We start from the raw sequence: 20,540 nt of genomic DNA, 5'->3' as shown, positions 1-20,540 counted from the left end.
TAGAGGGAAACATTAGAAACCTCTTTTGTTATAGCATCTTTTAGGCTTTAGTTAGGAGCTTTAGGAGGGGGGGTGTATTAGTAGATAGGTGTAGGAGTAGAATAGGAGGTGCCAAAGTGAAGGAAGAGGTCACACCTTCCTCATGCATGGTTTAGGCGCCGATTTTGAAATAGGTTTAGGGGAGAATTTTGATTTCTCTTAGCTTTGTTTTTCAGCACCTTAGGCTATAAATAGAGGTGCTCTCTTTGTATTTTTGAGATTTGAATTTATCTAAAGAAACTATACTCAAAATTGGAGTGAGCATTGGAGAGCTTTTGAGCCTTCTTCTCTAGTCTTATCTTGAAGGATCCATGGTGTCCTCAAGTGGCGGCAACACTCTCATCTAGGAGCAACCACACTTCTAGTGGCGAGATCATTCATCATTCATCCATCTTCATGAGCACTCTCTTCTCCTTCCTTTCTTCTCTTGTTAATTTCCTTGTCTTAGCTTGTTTCCTAGTTGTTTTGGTTCGGCAATTTCAGCTTGTTATTGTGTAGCTATGGTTCATTTGTGTTCTTAGCTGTTTTTCATCTTTTCTTCTTCAATTCCAGCAATTTGATTCGGTACCTTACTGTTTTGTTTTGTTAATTAGTGTTTTTGCCTTTCCTCCATCTCTTTTGGTTCAATTTGACAATATGTGGAACATCCAAATGAGTTTGGGATTTGGTACTAGTTTTTGGTGAGTTCTTGTCTTAGAACAATGATCCAACTCTAAGAAAAGTGCCTCAATAATGTCCAGCTCAAGGTGATTCCTAAGAATGTCAAGAATCATTCTCTATATGGCTAGTGGAATCACATCACCAAGTATCTTTCTCTATAATGGATAAGTTAGTTTTGTTACGTCCTGAATCTCCGAGTTATTTGTAAAATCTTTAATTTGGTTATGAACAAAGTCTTAAAATTATTTTTTATACTTAATGAGTTTTACAACAGAACATCTTAATTAGAATTGTTCCCTGTGGGTTCGACATTCGTACTTTAAAGAGTACTATATTACAATTGATTCGGTACACTTGCCGAGAAAAAAATCAACAAGTTTTTGGCGCCGTTGCCGGGGAACAATTTCTTTTAAGAATTTCTGAAGTATAACTCATTGAGTATTGTGAATATTTTGTTTTCTTTGTGAATAGACACTTGTTTAGATCTTATTCTTTTATCCTGTGCTAATCCTTGCTTGAGTTGTCTTAGATACATGTTATTGAGAGGACAGGTTCCTGAAGATCAATTGGAATTTGATCCCGAAATTGAGAAGACAGTTAGAAAAAATCAGAGCAAGAAGAGAGAAGAAAAGAAGAAGCAAGGACAAACAAAAGGAGAATCTTCCAACAGTCTCAACTCACACAATCAAACAGAGTTCCAAATGGCTGAAAATAGAAAAAATCCACCTAGAAGGACATTGGGAGAGTATGCTATGCCACAAGGACCAAGGCATTTCTCCAGCATAGCCATACCTCCTGCCACCAAATCATTAGAAATGAAGCCAACTTTTCTTAGCTTAATCAACACTCATCAATTCACTGGAATGGATCATGAAGACCCTTATACTCATCTATCCACATTCTATGAATTGGTTGGGACCATGGGCTTCGAGGAAAATGATATTGAATCTGTTTATCTGCGTCTATTTCCTTTCTCACTTGCAGGCAAAGCAAAAGAATGGTTAAAGTCGCATCCAAACCAGAGTCTAAGTAGCTGGAATGATGTAGAAGAGAAATTCCTACATAGATTTTTCCCTATCTCTCGATATATCAAGGCTAAGTCTGATATCTCCACATTCAGGCAAGGGCCAGAAGAACCTTTTTGTGAAGCTTGGGAACGCTTTAAAGTGATGTTAAGAAGATGTCCTAATCATGGCTTTGAGGATATTACTCAGTTGAACATATTCCACAATGGTTTGAGGCCTGATACTAAAATGATCTTGGATGCTGCAGCAGGAGGTACAATGATGAGTGTTGATGCAGAACAAGCTACAAGAATCATTGATGCCTTAGCCTCAACAGATTACCAAGCTCAACATGATAGATATACAGTGCAAAAGAAAGGGGTGCTGGATCTTAGTACTTCAGATGCAATTTTAGCACAAAACAAGATTTTGACTCAGCAAATTGAGGCATTAACCAAGCAAATGTCAAAACTGCCTCAACAATTACTTGCAGTAAATTCTCCTTCAATTCAGAATCAAGCTTTGAAGTGTGATTTTTGTGGGAGAGATCATCTTAATGGCCAATGCTCTTACCAAAATTCATCAGAGGAAGAGGTTCAGTATATGAATAATCAAGGAAGGCAAGTTGGCTTTGCATATAATTATCCAAATAACATGACTCAAGGATGGAGGAATAATCCAAATCAAGGATTTGGGTGGAAGCAAGAGGCTGGATCATCTAACAGACAAGCTCCTTATCAGCAGCAACCACATTATCCTTCCGTTCATGAGAGAACATCCAAATTGGAGGATACTTTTGAGAAATTCATGCCAGCCTCTCTATCTAATCAGAAAAATACTGAAGCATCAATAAGAAATCTAGAGACACAGGTGGGGCAGCTGACTAAACAGTTAGCTGATAATCAAGGAAGTCAATTTGCAAGATTTATGGATATTCTCAAAAGATTGCAAATTAACATTCCATTTACTGAAGCTTTAAAGCAAATGCCTACATATGCTAAATTCATGAAGGAATTATTGACAAAGAAAAGAAAAATCAATGACCAGGAGATAGTTGAATTGGAAGCTGGATGCAGTGCTATAATTCAAAAATCATTACCAAAGAAATCCAGAGATCTTGGGAGTTTCACTTTGCAAGTTACCATAGGAAATCTAACTGTTGAAAAGACATTATTGGATCTTGGAGCTAGTATTAATTTGATGTCTTTATCAATGCTGAAGAAAATTGGAGATGTAGAAGTGAAACCAAAGAATGACTTTGTAGTTGGCTGATAGATCAATCAAATATCCACATGGAATAGTTGAAGATCTATTGGTAAAACTAGATAAATTTCTATTCCCAGTAGATTTTGTTGTAATGGATATTGAAGAAGATGCTGAAGTACCTTTGATATTGGGAAGACCATTCATGAAAACTGTCAAAGTTATAATTGATGTAGACAAAGGAAAATTGAAGGTTTGTGTTCTAGATGAAGAAGTAAGCTTTAATGTTTTTGAAGCAAAGAAGTATTCAAATGATCATAAAGAGTGTTTCAAAGTGGATATGAATGTTGTTGAACCTTCAATGATGTTAATCAAGTGTCAAGCTATATGACGTTAAACGAGCGCTTGCTGAAAGGTAACCCAGTGTTTTGTTTTGAAATGTGTCTTTAATTTTTGTTTTTAGCATGTTTTAATATTTGATGTTTTTAAAACCAGTTTGATATGTGAAATGGTCATGTAAGTTTGAAATGTTTGGTGAAATGAATGGATGGAAGAAAGGTTAGAAAGGTTTGAAACTTTTGGAAAAGACAAAATGAAAATTTTCAAGAAAATTTCATTGTAGGGTAATTTTAGCTTAAGCTAGAACCTTTAGCTTAAGCTAGATATGCAGAAAAATAAAGAAATGTAGTTCTGCAACTTTCTCCTGAGCTAAAATGAGCTAGAGCAAATCTGTTGCTCTCTGCCAAACTTTAGCCTAAGCTAAAATGAGCTAGCTTGAGCTAGAACAAATCTGTTGCTCTCTGCCAAAATTTAGCTTAAGCTAAAATGAGCTAGCTTGAGCTAGAATTGCTCTCGGCCAAACTTTAGCCTGAGCTAAACTGATCTAGCCTGAGCTAAACAACTTTGTTGCTCTCTGCCAAATTTTAGCTTGAGCTAAACTGAGTTAGCTTCAGCTAAACAAATCTGTTGCTCTCTGCCAAATTTCTAGCTAGAGCTAAAATGAGCTAGCCTGAGCTAGAAAACTCTGTTGCTCTCGGCCAAAATTTAGCTTGAGCTAAACAAATATGTTGTTCTCTGCCAAACTTTAGCCCGAGCTAAAAAGATCTAGCCTAAGCTAGTGGGATTTCTAAAAAAAAAAAAAAAAAAAAAAAAAAAAAAACTGCAGCATTTTAAAAATCACATTTGAAAACCCTGCACTCTAACTCAGTCTCAGAAGCGTCATCTGTTTTAAAAAAAAATCCCAAAGCTTTCATCTACATAACCATTCTCAAACATTTCATCTACATTGTCATTATCAAGGTAAGTAATTACTCATTTCCATAATCATTCTCATTGTCATTTCCATTCAACCAAGTCCATTCATGCGTGTTTCTATTTCCATTTCACAGTTTCGTTTTTAAATTGAAAGATTCAATCTTTTTGAAATTTCAATGTCTTGAAGTTGAATAGGATTGTGGAATGGGATAATCAAAGTTAAGTACGGTTCCATGGATTAAATACCAAAACAAAAATTACTCATTCAATGTCATTCTACATCATGCATACCAAGTGTTTGTTAAAATGTCAATCAAATAGAACACTTTGGTTTGAGAAATGTCTATTCTTACATGTGAAGAAAAATGAGTCGCACCAAATCCACAACTGGTATTACATAATCTGTGGTTGACACCCATTGAATTTGATGATTATCTATCTTGGCCTGGGGATAGGCACAATTTTTCAGGGGAGGCAAGAGCATTTGGAGTTGGGACTAGTTGAAGATACACCAGAAATGACAGTTGAACCAACTGGAGCAACAAATGATGAACATTCAAGTTCGGAATGATGATGTTGGCACAAAGCAGAACAAAATCACAAGAGGAGATTGATACTTATCATGCACAATGAACAAAAAACTGGTTTTATATTTTTGTTTAACTTTACTTTCAGTTTAATTTAGTAAGTTGACTTTAGCAGTTTAGTTTAATATTTCTTACTTTAGCTTTTGTTGATGACAAGCTTAAGTTAGTATAATGGTTGATGTTTTCATATTTTGTGAAGTGAAATCTTGTATATAGAGAGATGATGGTATGATTTTTTGGAACAAAGAAATCAAACCATAGTTCTAAATTAGAACAACTAAATGGATTGATCGGGGACTTAATTTGAAAAAGAATTTGTGGCTGAAACCATCACTCAAATTGAGAAAGGATAGTAATGTGTAAAAGTTAGAACAAGGTAAAAGGTTGAAAGCAATGACTGAGAATAAATGAGGAATTGAAATTAGCCAACCAAGTGAGAGTGTGAAACCTTTAAACAGTTTGAGAGACTTTCACTAGTGAAGAGTTAATTGAGGTTGCCTAATTTTCTATTCAATTGCATCACAAAACCAAACATGGAGATGATTGAGGCATGTCTAATAGAGTTGGAGGTGAGAAAACTCAGAGCCAAACATCTAACCTTTGTAATATATGATGAAATGTGCAGAAAAATAACCCTTTTTGAGCTTAAATTTGTTTTATTGCATCCTAACTTCTGATATACATATATTGTCCTACCTTGTGGTATGCTAACAAAATGAGAGGATAAGTGCAATTCAAATTTCTATAATTAAAAGAATTGGGTTTGGTGTGGCTGCTGGGATTTTGAGAATGAAAAAAAAAAGAGAAAAAGAAAAAAAAAGGAATGACAAAATTATCCAAATTCTCATTCTCTTTTCTAAAAAAGAAAAGAAAAGAAAAAGCAAAGGGGATTACAAGAATATAAAAAGAAGCAATGTGAATGAATCTTATGGAAGGAATAATGGATAACACAATTAGAAAGTGAATTGCAAATATGCTAATCTTTTGGCAAGTGTGCATTTTGTTATCCTGGAAAAACCAAATTTTCTTTGTAACCCAGCCTCATTACAACCTGAAAAAGACCTCAAGATCTATGTTTGTGAAAGTGTTTGTAATCAACTGAAAATGAAGGACAACCTTAAATTAACTTGGAATTCAGTGAAAAAAGAGAGAGGGAAAACACTCACCAGTGAGGAATGAAGAGAGAAATTCCTTAGTTTGATTCTCAGTGAAGAGTAACAATTGTTTACCTTGAAAATTGAATACATTCTTATCCTACCTTAGTTTGAATTGATCACAAATAATATATATCTAAAAGGTTAACTTTTCTTTCTTTTCTGAAATAGGTGGGTTGATAACCATTTGGTACATGTTCAGTCACCAAATATTTATCAAAATACATGAAGCAGTTAAATCCTTTGAGTATATTACTAGCATTGGTAAGTTGGTCCTTACCTTTGATTTAGAAATATTTTATTTTATTAGTTTTTAACATTTATTTTAAAGGTTTATAGCCTTTTCTTCCCTTCCACTATTTGTTAAATAACATCATAATGCTTACCTACTTGTCAGTAGTGTTATTATGTTTCCAAATCAGACAAGATTTAATATGAAAATTTTACAATTACAAATTTATATTAAACTGACATGGATAGCACTTGATTATCAAAAGTAAAACACTTCTGCAAGAGAAAATTAGAATAAGAAAAAACTAAATGACTTTTTTCTAAATTAAAATTAGTTCATCTAAGAGTTAAAATTAATAATTTAGAAAAATTATACAAGGGTGTTTCTGTTAGAAAATTAATTAATGTATAAACTAATTTTGGCTTAAGCTGAAGCTTGTTTCATTGTTTCTTATAAGTGACTATGATGAAGTTCATTCAAACATACCCATAAATTATTTATACACTGAGGCGGGGCATTGCACTCTACTGGTAGTAAATCACACATCGACGTTGTATTGGGCCTATTAAGTATCTATATTTTGTTGCATAAACCTAAATTTAGTAGATAATATGTTGGTAACTTTTCCATTTATTTCAGAAACGAAAATTTGCTGTATTTGAAACTACAAGTTCTTTACGATGTCAAGCCAAGTAGCTTCCATAAGCCTGTGCACAAATGGCTCCATCCCCATGGCTTTTACATAAAAAAAAAAACAATATTTATGTATGGTATTACAACTTGTTTTTTCCTTGTATTAACTAGATTCTGTTTCATTACCTCATTGAGGGTAGGTCATATGTGCAATTCATATGTGCAATTCATCTTGAGCCTGATTATCAGGGGAATGATACACAACATTTTGGGTCAGATTTTGTGGGACTGAGAAATGAAGATGCTGAAGTTGGCTTAGCTTATAAAGAGAGTATGTTTGTCTAACAAAGGTAGGAAAATATATGCTATGTTTCCCTGCTTCTGGCTTACAAGACTGAGCGTGCGGTTTGTTTGATTGAGAGTAGCAAGGTTTGTATGTGGGGAGAATGAGCTAAGGGGAGGCCTTTTATGCATGATAGATACATGATAGATAGGCCCTTTCCAAATTCAACCAAATCACAAAAGTTAATATAATATAAATAAGATGAAACACAAATACTCTTTAATCACCCATCAACTATAAATAATTCTATACTTTTCAATATGGACTCAAGTTAAATTTTTAAACTAAAAAAAGTAGTGTTAATGATATTTGCAATAAGTGTAATATCATAATGTTAATAAGAAAGGTCAATATTATATATAAACTTTTTAATCTGAAGAGAATGTCAGAAAGAAAGAAAAACTTGAAGGAAAGAAAATGGTTGTGGGTTGGTGGCATGGTAACCGACTTTGATCACTTTATAGTTTGTGTATTAAAAAGTTAAAAAAAAAACAATTGGGTGTGTGAAATGAGAAGAATTATGGGGTCTAAAAATTGTAATTGGGTCTAAAATATTAGCTAATATTTTAGGACGGTGAAAATCAAGAAAAAAAACAGAGTTATTTGCTTTGATGATTTTTTTACTGTTGACACATTAGTTAATATAATTTTAAAATTAATTTATTTTAATAATTTTTTCTTAATAATAATCAGATGAAAACTGAAAATTGAAACTGGAAATTGGACAGCTGGTTATTTGAGTTTATGAAAGTGGACAACTTCTTCCTCCACCTCCATTATTTCTTCCACTACAAGAAAATTATGAAATAGAAACCATTTTTAAGAAATCAAAATAATTAGTTGCAATAGTAACTGAATTAGAGACCATTTTAGAAACTAAAAAGAAAATTGGTTTCTAAATTAGTTTATATTATTGTTAAATAGTTTCTAAATTGGTATCTAATTAGCAACCAAGGTTTTAACTACCAATTATTTAGTTTCTAAATTTGGTAGCAAAAACCTTGGTTGCTAATTAGATACCAATTTAGAAACTATTTAACAATAATAGAAACTAATTTAGAAACCAATTTTTTTTTTTAGTTTCTAAAATGGTCTCTAATTTAGTTACTATTGCAACTAATTATTTTATTCTCTAAAAATTGGTTTCTATTTCATGATTTTCTTGTAGTGTTCGGGCACCTCCATAAACTTTTAAAATACCAAAACTGTCCCTCAATAAAAATATCGTCATAATATATAATAAAAATTACAACTTTTGGATTACACAATGCGAAACTTCATTGGATAAATCTATGGATTATGTAATCCGAAACTCTAACTAAAATACTGCTACTACCGGATTACGTAATCCAGAACTTATTAAACACTAAACTTATCAGATTACATAATTCAGAATTGGTTGAAAACCTAACACCTACCAGATTACATAATCCAGAACCTAACTAAAAATCCACTGGATTATATAATCTAGAACCTAACTAGAAACCAACCGGATTATATTATGTAATCCAGAACCTAACTTAAAATCCACTTGATTACGTAATCTAGTACCTATTTGTGTGAATGGTTATTGGACTATATTGTGCCTTCTGCTACATTTCACTTAAAAATTAAAACCAATGAAATTACTAACCTATAAATGATTAAATAAAGATGGCAGTGGAAAAGGAGAACTTTAGAAGGAATGAAAGAGATGGAGAACTTTGAGAGGATGAGAATTTGAGAGAAGGAGAAAAGTTGAAGGAGGTGGGAGATTGATGGAGGTGTGCGACGCTGGGAGTGAAGGAGAAAGGAAGAGAAAGTGAAAGTAGGTTAAATTAAATTAGGTTAAAGTTATATTTTATTTTTTTTAATATTTTTTTACTGAAGGATACAATAGTAAATGTGCTTTTAGTATGGGGTGCCGGAAGAAGTCATGGAGGTGTAGGAAGAAGCTGTCATGAAAATGTAGGCTAAACTCACACTTCTTTGTGTGGCAAACTTGTAGGTTAAGCCTACACTTCTTTAAACAAATAATATATAAAATATATTTTGAAGGCTTAGTCCACGCTAATTTGTGGCCAACGTGAAGGTTCAACCCACTTTTATTTAAAAATTGTGTGGCACTCGTGTGGGGTTATCCCACGCTTCTTTAAAAATGTGTGGACATTGGGAAACACGTAGGGCAAACCCATGCTAGCTTAAAAATTTGTCACCTCCTTGTAGGCTTGACCTACGCAAAAAAAGACACCATATTGTCGCCCACACCCGCCAATATGTTTACGTCAAGTACATTAATTAGCTTCAAAATCTCCATTAACGCTAATCGTACAATAATTTCCTTTTTGCGTCCGTTTTTCAGAATTAGGGTCCATTTTTTTGTCCATTCTAATATGCATATTTTTTTGTAGTGAGTCACGAAATACATCGTATATAATTAACATATTATGATATAATTAATTATGTGAACTATATAACTAGCGGGAACATAAAGTAGTAATATTATAAAAAGTTTAGCGTGCAAATTTATGGAGTGAATTTTTTATATGTGGTCCCAAGTAAACATTTTAAGTAGAGCTGTTTTTGTTTTGTTATTTGCTATTGGTACGGATTTCAAACCCTAAATGATTTGATTAAATCACACAATTCATTACTGTTTATGTGAATTAACTTTGTAAGTAAATTTGATATAATTTTAAATAATCATTTCTTTAAAATTTTTATTATTAACCATTTTAAAAATAACACATGTTAGTTAATTTAAGCACTCAATAAATTTAGCATTGCAGAGGTTTCAGTAGAAAAGAAAATAGGAAATGATATGTTCTCATTTATTTTCCTCACATAATAATGATATCAACTTCAAAACAGACTTTTCTTTCTTTTTCTTTTCTCCAAATGGTGTCTGGTAATTGTTAGTATTAAATATATTTTACCTAAATTGAATAAAAAATGAAAATTAATTTATAATAGTAATAATAGTTGAAGAAGAAAGTCTTTTACTTTTACAGCGTTGATTGCTGAATGTCAATTGACCTAATAAGTTTTCCTTTTATATAGTGCTGGTATATATGAGAGCACTGATTCAGTATAAGAGATACAAGGCTCTCAACATTTTATGGTATGCAATGTGCTTGAATAAAGATTTGAAACTGTGCTTGATGTCTACTTGTAGTGGTACTAAAGAGTCTATACTCATGTTTATTAATGGATGTTTGAATGTTTCTGCTCTCTTTCTTTCATTTATTAGTTGATTGAAAAAGTTGCACTGCTGGATAATAAAGAAGTTGCTGCTCAATTTGAACTAATATTATCTTGCTCTTTTCTAAATTCAGTATTGAAGAAGCTGAAGCTCAGTGTGCTTTGTTGAATTTTGAATCATTATGTGTAAGCACTATCTATCTTCTATTCCTTTTCTGTCCACATTGTAATTTCTGATTTAATTGGATGCTTATGCTATTGTTGTCAGCTAATCTATCATGATTGTTGTCTGTCATTCATAATAATTATGGTAGGATGGATGTTTCAGTCTAGATTCAGACATTTTCCTTTTTGGTGCAAGGACAGTGTATAGGGATATCTGCCTTGGTGAGTAGGTCACCTTGTTTTATTATTGGAGGATTTTTTATATTAATTATGTTTTCATATAACTAATGAATAGTTGTTTGTTGATGATTTAGGAGATGGTGGATATGTCGTTTGTTATGAGATGACAGATATTGAAAGAAAACTTGGACTTGGAAGGGACTCATTGGTAACTAACCACTGACTTTTCATCATACTCATGAACCACAATGTTTACTTGCTTTATTTTTCTTATTTTATTTTTAATAGAGGATCTTTCATTGTTCAAGTGCTGTTCAATACAATTCAGTTAGATTTATGCATGTGAAGGGGCCCACATGAGAGAGTTAGGTCCATGAACTATACGTTAAAATATATTTTATGGTTAGCACTTTCAAGGGAACACTAATTGGAAATCCTGTTAAAACAGATGTTACCCTTTGAAGCATAATTGACTTTCAATTGTTTGAATTGGAAATTTGGAAATGGTTTTCCATGCCTCGTGTTGATGATAGAATTTTTACATGCTTTTCTGTGATTATTTTTGTTGTTTTTTCTCCCACCCCTCTCCTCCCTATACGTTTTGATGATCTAATAATAAAAATAGTTATATTTGTGTCTTATTCAATAAGTAAGAATGCCAATCCTTTTTTTTTTCTCCCTCTCTATCTATCTATCTATATATATGTTTATTCAAGGATATTGTGTTATTTTATGGTGCAAATCAGTAACTGAGTTGTGATCTTCAGATTGCTCTTTCCTTGCTTCTTGGCAGTGACTATTATCAAGGGGTTCATGGTCTGGGTCCAGTAAGTCTTGAAATCTGCATCTAATGGTCTTTCCTTTTCGTACTTTCACCCCTTGTTGTATAACAGAGCTAGAGGTTACATATGTTTACATCTGATATGCCTATGCCTTTGCTTATTTTTTCCATGGCTGTAGGAGTCGGCTTGTGAGATAGTCAAATCAATTGGGGACCAATTTGTTCTTAAAAAATTTGATTCTGAAGGACTTGGATGGGTGAAAAAAAGAAGAGGTATACCTTCTAATATGTCGCATTCTAATTTGATAATCTTCATGTTATACAACTGTTACTTTTGTCAGTTTTTTTTGCAATATATTTAGTTGTAATAATTTTGCATGTAACTCAAAATTTACAATGTATTGTCCTGTCTGCATCAACTTGTATACAAAGAATGCATGACTTACAATTAATTGTCAAATGGAGGATTTGCCATTGAACTTTGTATCTTGCTTTTCTATCTTTTGTACATACAGGAGACAAGAATAATTTAGGGCGGGATGATAACATTTTAGAAGTAATTAATGCTTATATGAAGCCAAAATGTCACTCCGCAGATTCAGATATTGTGCACAAGTAGGTCTATCTTTTTTAGTTGATTGTTTCCAACTCCTAAGGATTGATTCTCTGTACAGATTGAAATATAGTCAATACACTCACCATGCTGAAAATGTGAAAACGGAGTCAATTGACCTTGGATTTTTAATGCATCTCATACTTTTTCTGTTATGGTTCTTAACTTTAATTATTCAACAGGTATAAACATCAATTTCTGAAAACTGAAATGAAGTTCATTTGAAACAGTTACAGATATTAAGCGATTAAGCTTCTGTGATTCTTACATGGAATTTTTTTATGTAATCTGAAAAGTTAGATCTGGAATATAAATTGTACAACATTGTTGTAGTTTACTTAATTTTTTTTATTCATCTCTATAGGGCTCTTGCTCAATATACGTTTCAACGTACTAGACTCCAGCAGCTATGTGCTGAATTCTTTCTGTGGCCTTCGGATAAAACAGGTTCTCATCTACTTTGACGCACTTGTTCTTATAGATCAACAATACATACCTCCAATTGAATAATTAATAATTGGTAAAACATCTTAAACATATAAGTTATTTTGTGGTTTGGGTTTACATTTAACTTTTCGTTGTTCATGTAATGAACAGGGTTTACATTTAATCCTTATATGGGATTATAAAACTTGAGCTGTGCTTTGTCTGGACTATTTTGTGATGCTAATTGACGTTTATTTCATTAAATAGATGGGTATATTCTTCCAAGTATAGCTGAAAGAGATTTACGACGATTTGCCAATTTGCGTTTAACTTCATCTCGAGTTGGACTGAACCTTCCTTTAGATGAGGTAATGCTAACCCTTTGCTCTACCAAATTAATATTTCATTACAGTCCAAGCTCATGTGAAAAGTTCTAAAATTTTAAACATTATTTTAAACTAAAAGAGTGACTGCTCATGCTTAGAATTACTTGCCATTTGGATAACTGATGTTCCCTTTCACTTGTTCATTATTTAAGATCAAAACAGTCCATTTGATCAAGTAATGTAAGTATGCCAACATTTTCTATTTTGTTATTATAGCAACAATCATTGATTTACTGCATTCAGTGTGTCATCAATTAACAGGGAAATGTGCTTAATCATCGTGTTTCTGAAGTACCATTAGAGTTAATAGTGAAAATAAATTGTGTCACCAGGCTCCTTTTTCCTGAACCAGGATATGTATATCTATGAATCTAATGTATATTATATCCCACCACAGATCCCTGTAAAGTGTCCTGTCTCAGAAATCATCAAGAGCCGAAAAGTTCAAGGGAGAGAATGCTATGAGGTTTCTTGGGAAGGAATGGTGGATGGACTTGAAACTTCAATAGTACCTGCAGATCTTATAGAAAGGTAATGCAAACGACATGACTGATGAACTATCTTTATTCCCTAAAACACAGTGAGGATGTTTTATCTTATTCTTATCAAATTTATTTCTTGCTTGTTTTTTGCTTGCAACTTGAGCTATTAGTGTCTTTTTGAACTATTCAAATTCAACTAGGATGGTGTGCATTCTTTTAGGGCGTCTTTCATCATTGTTTCATTATTAACCATCTACAGTGCCTGCCCTGAGAAGATTTTGGAGTTTGAGGAAAGAAAGGCTCAAAAGAAGAAACAAAATATTCAGAAAAGAAGACCAAAGAAAAAGGAAACTAATTCATCTCTTGCCGAGCTTGATCTAAAACTTCAGAACTTGTTGCTTGATAATAATTTGAGAGACCAAGCCAACTTCAATGCCTCTGATTCTTCAGAAAGGATATCAAGGATTACAACTCCTGTGGCTGAAGCTGATCTTAATACCCAAGATTTGTTGCATCTATCACATGACATAGAACACACTGGGTTGATTCATGATACTAGCAACACATATAGTAGCAGCAATAAGGTGGTTTCCACTATTGGTAAAAATGAGATCATAGATCTTCTGAGCCCTTCCCCACCTAAGAAATTCAATTTTTCCTCAAAATGTGAGCAATCAAGTGACCAAAACATCGAAGTGATTAATTTGAGTGATTCAGAAAATGACGTGTCTGTTGAACACAAGCAGAAAGCCAAGGAACTGAGATTGTTCTTAGCTAGTATTAGGAATGAAATTCATTGAATTGCAACATAAATGTAACATAAAAGTAGGTTTTGTTAGTGTTATTGACAAGAGACATGACCAATAATAGTTTTATCTAATGAGATTGAGTTAGATTGTAAGTAGGCATGAAAAAATAGGTATAGTCTAAGTTAATCCGTTTGGTCACAAATAGAACCGAATGTAGGTGCAATTGTTATTTTTATATTATGTATCAAATATTAAAATTGTTTTATTAAAAATAAAATAAAATAACTACAATTTAAAATATTTTAATTTCTGTATTGTGTTTGAAGGATTTACATATATAATAAAGTTATAATTTAAATGTTAGAAGTTGTAATTATTGATTGTAATTGAATAATTTAATACGTAAAAGAAACAATATTTTTTAAAATATTTAATTAGTCAGTTAGGGTTTAAAAATTATGTGCAAAATATATTTATTTATATAGATCATATAAGAATTTAAATATCATTACAAGAAATAATGATGGCAGAGTTTCTAAAAGAACGATGTAAAGAGTAAAAGAGAGACACTACATGAGACTAGTGTATACTTAGTGTCTCAATATAAATGAAAGCTAATCATTTGATAACTATGCATTGGAGATGACCTCCAATGGGACACAAATTTACAAGGTAGTGTTGGCTAAACCTACATAAAAAAAAATATATTATTTAACTATAACGTAGGTTTGGGGGACACTAAAATGAATATAAAATTAAATAATTATTAAGAATGAACTTTAAGCCTACTCAACCTCATAAAACCGGTTTATAAGGTGAGGTTTGCATCCACTTATAGGTGTGAGACTATATATTATGGGTGATCCAATAACGGATCGATAGTAGGTGGCCTGATAAGCCTAACAAACAATTGCTAGGATAGACTCGAAATGACTCTGATATCGTATTAAGAAGTTGACTTTAAGCCTAATTCGACCTCATAAAATTAGCTTATAAGGTGAGGTTTGCACCCACTTATATACTATAAAATGTCTTAATCTTTAGTCAATGTGAGATCTAACAATAATTAAACTTAGTGTCGCCATTAGGGACACTACATGAGAAAGCAAATGTGAGTAAATTGTCGCCATTGGGGATACTACCTGAGAAACAAATATTAGTGTCGCCTAAACCTATGCTAAATGTAATAAAATATTAACTTGCATTCACTTTGTGTTTCCATTATGAATGCAATATCATTTTGCAACTTATTTTTTTTATTGCATCTACTTTATGTCTCCATTCTAGACGCTAAGTTATTATTATTATTATTTTAATAATTTTTAACTTGCATCACTTTGTGTCTCCATTGTAGACTCAATTTTATTTTGTCACTTAATTTTTTTCATTGCATCTATTTTGTGTCTCCATTCTAGACACTAACTTATTATTATTTTAATAATTTTTAGTATGAGTTAAAGGTCTTCATTGTGGACACAATATTTGACATTTATTTTTGTGTCTAAATTGAGTAGATTTCACCTTTGTTAGTGGCTTCTTTTTTATAGTCCTATTTTTGTTGACAGTTAAAATAAATTTTTCTATAGTGAATATGTTTGCCGTCTCCTTTCATTATAATTTAAATCATGTTCGCTTTCAGGTAACTCAATAATTCGGTTTGAGTGTTTAAAAAGAAAATACAGATTTCTTACATTTTTTTTAAATTTTTTTTGTCATCATCAAATCTGTTATTTAAGAATATTTTATTTAAAGTAATAGAATTTAAATTTTATAAAAAATTAAAAATTAAAATTCTCTATCAGCTTTAAGTTAACTTTTACCAGATAAAATTGTGTGTTGTGATTATAAGTTTCCATTCAATGAAAATTCATTAATATAGACTATTTAAAATATAAACAAAAAACTTAATACTAATAAATTTTAAAATTGTGTGGTGATTATAAGTTTTCATTCAATGAAAGTTCATAATATATAAGGACTATTTAAAAATTAAACAAAACATTAAAACTAATAAATTTGATATTGTGAAATAAGATGTCACAAATGTGGTTTTGGTAAATAACCGCACTTGTAAATAGTGGTTTTTTTAGTGCAATCTGTTTAGTGCTAATCCCATATAAATTAGCCTATTCAATTATATATACCCAGCCAGACAAATACATAAATTCAGATAATCAAATATATATTGATCAAAATGTACATTACAAACACTAATCAAATTACATACAATCCTTACACTATTGATCAACTGTCCTAGAGTTATAAAAATTTATGAAATATGTGGACCAAGAATGTCTCACATATGCTATGGCATCTGAAGTTATTGGTGCTTCATCCGTGAAGAACTGCATTTCAAAATATGGTTGACATAAATTATTTTAAGATACATATATGTTCAAGAATAATAAAAATAATTTAACATATCATGTTACCTCTTTCCAATCACTTGTAAGGCATAGTTTTACAATGGTAAACATCCATTGCATAACGTAATAGTTACACTCATAGCTTCCTGGTTGTTTATTACACTATAGTTCAATAAAAAGTAAAACTTAGTATATTGATAAACAATGAAAAGAGAAAGAAAAAATTACAAACCTTTATTCTTATCCAGTTCAAATTATTTGAACTGGATCGACCATTTAGGATGTTATATCCACGCCATGAACTGGTTAATACAAAAAACTTCGTTAGTAGATAGTTAATTTGTAACATACAGAGTTAAGTTTATAGTGTACTTACGTATCAATGATATTCTTAAGATTTGTGGGTATCTTCTTGTGTAGGGAACAAAACTACACAACAGTCTTATCAATCATTGATAAGACAAGTAATTGCCAATGATGCCTATATCATCCATGAAAAGAGTTAGTAAATATTTAAAACATGAAATAGTAATAGTTGATGACATATAATTAAACTTACTCATTAATATAAGGGCATAAATAAATTTGTTTTCCCTCTTTTTCCAGGGTGTTAGTGATGTATGCTTGGGTCTCATATGACCTTGGTCCAATGGGATTAGTAAATGCAGGATCTAAGAATCTATACACATTTTCCTTCTCCTCAGTGAGACAGACTCCATGCAAAAACCTACAAGTTATTAGTTAAAGCATAATCAATAATAATTTAACATAAAGTAAATTGAAATATAGGTAAAGATACTTACATCATAAAAAATTGAATTATATTTATATTGAGCTTCTGATTCCCAGCTACAAATTCTAATAAATCTGTGTTGTACATCATCAGTGGCAGTTCAGTGTTTATTTGAAAAAACGTATCATCCCACGGAACTTCAAAAGGTTGATGACCAATCTGACTAACAACTAGACCTAAGGAAGCTATAGGATCGTCAACTGGAACCTCACGCTTCTTCTCCGGACTTGGTTTCCGAAGAGGTTTCTGCATGATAAAGAGCATTTGTATTAAATTATATGTAATATATAAATATAAATTAATATAATAAAATGAAATTATTATTAGAATATATGGCTTTAAACGAGAGGGGGGGGGGGGTGAATTGTTTAAGAAAGATTTTCATAAACTTTTAAGCTTAGAATGAAAATACTTCAAGAAAACCTTGATTAAGAATTCATTTTTTCAAAACATAAAGCAAAAGCACAATACTGGAAAAACAATCAGTTGTTTTACCGAAACAATCGGTTGTTTATACAAGTTATCAATTGACAAAACGGAATTTAAAGAGATAGGGATAGAGAGATTGTACACAGTTGTTTATACTGGTTCACTCCAAACCCAGAGCTACATCCAGTCTTCTCAGAACCCTGAGGAAATCCACTAAGCAATCACACCTTGATCACTTACACAACAACCAAGAGAATGACCTTGAACACCTCAAGAAACACACTCTCCTTGGTCAACACACCAACACTAAGATTGTTGATCTTGATCCCCTCAAGAACACACAACCAATTTCAGCAAAACACAAACAAATACTTGTTCAACAGAGTACAAGGATTACACTTGTTACAGAAGATAATCTGAAATCAATACAAGCAGAATCCTATTCCATACACTTTGATCAATCACAAACTCTTAGCAATCTCAGTTCTTTGAAAAACTCAAAACTCTTAGGAAAAAAACTTGTCAAAGATTCTTAATTCTCAAATCTGTTTTTCTGAATATATTCAAAGATGTAGTTTGTTATCAAATCTTAACAAACTCTTAAATTGCATTAAAAGATTGGTCAAAGCATTTAATGACTGAAACGTAAGCAGTTAAATCATTTAAAGCTCAGTCAAACAGAAAACAGTTTTTCTGTTATGGTCCCAAAACAAACAATCGGTTGTTTCCTCGAATCAATCGGTTGTTTTGGTACTTAATAGTTCAACCATTTAAAAAAAATAGTTTTCAATCTTTTTCTCAAAACACCTAAGTATAAACAATCGGTTGTTTCGACAAAACAATCGGTTGTTTTAACTTAGTTTGAAAACATTTTACTTTCACAAAGATTGAGAATGCTAATGCTTTAGATTTAATCAAAGGGTGGATTACAACATATAAACTACCCCAGAACTAAGCTAAACCAGCACAACAACATCAAGCACAGCCAAGGCTTCAACATTCTTCAAAGGGTTTGGATTCTTCAAAACTTGAACACCACTTGATTCAACAATTATTACATGAGGTTGTGGCATAAATCGAATTAGGTGTCTGGGCCAGGCAACGAATGTCTGAAATGCTTTGGCCACAGTGGTTACCTCATCTGAAGGTAGTGGAACACGAGCATCAGGTACTCGTACTTTTTCAACTGTTACCTTCGCCACATCAGGGGAGAGAGGAACGTTAGGTAAGGTGGTGGCCTTTTCATAGACTTTTCCAAAGGCCACCACCTGAGGAAGCTTGCCGGCTGCTACCAGTAGCTCACATTCCCTCGTCTGCCCAATGATATCATCCCTTGATGTTGTAGGAGCCACACAACTCCCCTTTGTGCTCTTGGGAGTGGGACTAACAAGGGGTTGAATCGGCTAAGCACAAAGTTGTTGCGATAGAAACTCTTGTCGCATTCGATCATTCTCCTTTCTCATCTCTAGCCGCATCAGATCAGTCTCCTTTCTCATCTCTTCCATTAATTCTTCACGTATCTTACTCTTCATTTCAATTTCGCTCTCTTTGGAGGAGGAGGATGACTGTCGTTGTGAAACTCCAAAATATAGTTTAATTCCAACCCCTTGTCCAGCACGAACATGACCACAGTGCTCAGGTCGTCCAATTGCTTCAACTAAGATATCGTGACGACCTTTAGGAATAAAATTACCTTATGATTCCAAGGAATCCTGCAAGAGACAAAAATCATATCAGTTTTTAATATAATTAATGCTTTAAAATAAATGAAAATAACTAAAAAGAACTTACAATTTTTTCAATGATAACCCCGGATTGCTCAGAACTTGGTGCACCCGACTTTTTAATTCGGGCCCTCTTCCATTTTACATGGCGAAAAGGTGGTGATGGAGGAGTAGTGACCCCTGTTTCCACATTCTCAGACGACGTCCCCTGTCTAGATTGCTTCTTTTCCACCATGAGTGATTGCTCAAGTTTTCGATACCCCGAACGAGAGAGTACGTGCGGGGTAACATTCTTCAAAGCTATCTCTTGAGCTTTCTTCCAACGATCCTATCACAATTGAAATAAACAGAGTGAAGTAAATAAGATAAACTTATTATTGTTATATAAATAAAAATAGTTAAGTTACTTCACTTACCATCCAAGCCTCATTTTCACGGCTTTCTTTAAAAAGACGCCATGTCTCTTCATCAATATGTTTGTACTTTAAACATGGATTTTCGTCTTTAAGGTCGCCAAAAACGTATCTCGAAGTCAGTCTTGACTTAAAGGTACAAAATTTAAGTCCGATATTGGATATAATCTTTGATCGAAGCGGTTCCACATCAGGAATTTCAAAGTTTTCCTAGAAAATAACACCACCAAATTAAAATTAATAAATGAATATTAAAAAGTAGTATATGGTAACAATAATAATGTAAAGCTTACCAGAACATCCTCCCAGATCATGTTCCGATCGACCTCTGACACCTCATTGTTGGGTTTAATAGTGCCAAAGTTCAAGAGGGGGGGTGAATTGACCTTTTAAAACTTTCTCGCAGAAACAGTATTTAACACAGTTTTACAGAAAATAAATCGATTTATGTGAAAATGAACAGATTTATTTCAGCACTGTTTTTGTTTGAAAAGCTTTTAATTCAACAAGATTAATCACAAGATTATGCAGTGAGAATTTCCAGCAGCACACACACAAATATCAGATTTGAAAAGACAGTGAAACACAAAACAGCAAGCTTCAATTTCAAGCAAGTGATTAAGGTTCAATTGATAGCATACTAATTAATTGAGTGACCTTTGCAAACAAACTGTTCCAGTGACTTTTAACAGACTATGAGTGTTCTTCTTGATGTCAAGCAATTTTCCAGAAATTAAGAACAAT

At 32.4% G+C, this 20,540-nt stretch overlaps 2 protein-coding genes and 1 pseudogene across 2 annotated transcripts; 2 read left to right on the top strand and 1 right to left on the bottom strand.

Moving 5' to 3' along the window:
* Positions 1 to 1,232: 1,232 nt before the first annotated feature.
* On the top strand, positions 1,233 to 2,975 carry LOC137838817 (uncharacterized). Its single transcript, XM_068648040.1, has one exon. It carries the CDS (start codon positions 1,233 to 1,235, stop codon positions 2,973 to 2,975), a length of 1,743 nt encoding a protein of 580 aa, XP_068504141.1.
* LOC137838943 (small nucleolar RNA R71) lies at positions 1,792 to 1,897 on the bottom strand (annotated as a pseudogene).
* An 85-nt stretch (positions 2,976 to 3,060) lies between the features above and the next one.
* On the top strand, positions 3,061 to 14,306 carry LOC137838816 (single-strand DNA endonuclease 1-like). Its single transcript, XM_068648039.1, has 13 exons — positions 3,061 to 3,159; positions 6,938 to 7,097; positions 10,149 to 10,209; positions 10,421 to 10,475; positions 10,604 to 10,676; positions 10,769 to 10,842; positions 11,402 to 11,461; positions 11,595 to 11,688; positions 11,931 to 12,030; positions 12,393 to 12,475; positions 12,722 to 12,822; positions 13,238 to 13,371; positions 13,582 to 14,306. Exons 1-13 carry the CDS (start codon positions 3,061 to 3,063, stop codon positions 14,120 to 14,122), a joined length of 1,635 nt encoding a protein of 544 aa, XP_068504140.1. The 3' UTR covers positions 14,123 to 14,306.
* Positions 14,307 to 20,540: the final 6,234 nt, after the last annotated feature.

Source organism: Phaseolus vulgaris, chromosome 4 (genome assembly GCF_000499845.2).
Source record: "Phaseolus vulgaris cultivar G19833 chromosome 4, P. vulgaris v2.0, whole genome shotgun sequence".
Classification (NCBI taxonomy): domain Eukaryota; kingdom Viridiplantae; phylum Streptophyta; class Magnoliopsida; order Fabales; family Fabaceae; genus Phaseolus; species Phaseolus vulgaris.
The sequence above is the reverse complement of the archived record's forward strand: the minus strand, read 5'-3'. Positions and strand labels throughout refer to the sequence as shown.

Bases quoted from the DNA above. Each gene is read 5' to 3' on its own strand.
- LOC137838817 (XM_068648040.1), top strand. From the start codon at position 1,233: ATGTTATTGAGAGGACAGGTTCCTGAAGATCAATTGGAATTTGATCCC.
- LOC137838816 (XM_068648039.1), top strand. From the start codon at position 3,061: ATGGATATTGAAGAAGATGCTGAAGTACCTTTGATATTGGGAAGACCA. The intron at 10,677-10,768 runs GTGAGTAGGTCA...TTGATGATTTAG, and splicing joins GTATAGGGATATCTGCCTTG to GAGATGGTGGATATGTCGTT. The intron at 11,462-11,594 runs GTAAGTCTTGAA...CCATGGCTGTAG, and splicing joins GGGTTCATGGTCTGGGTCCA to GAGTCGGCTTGTGAGATAGT.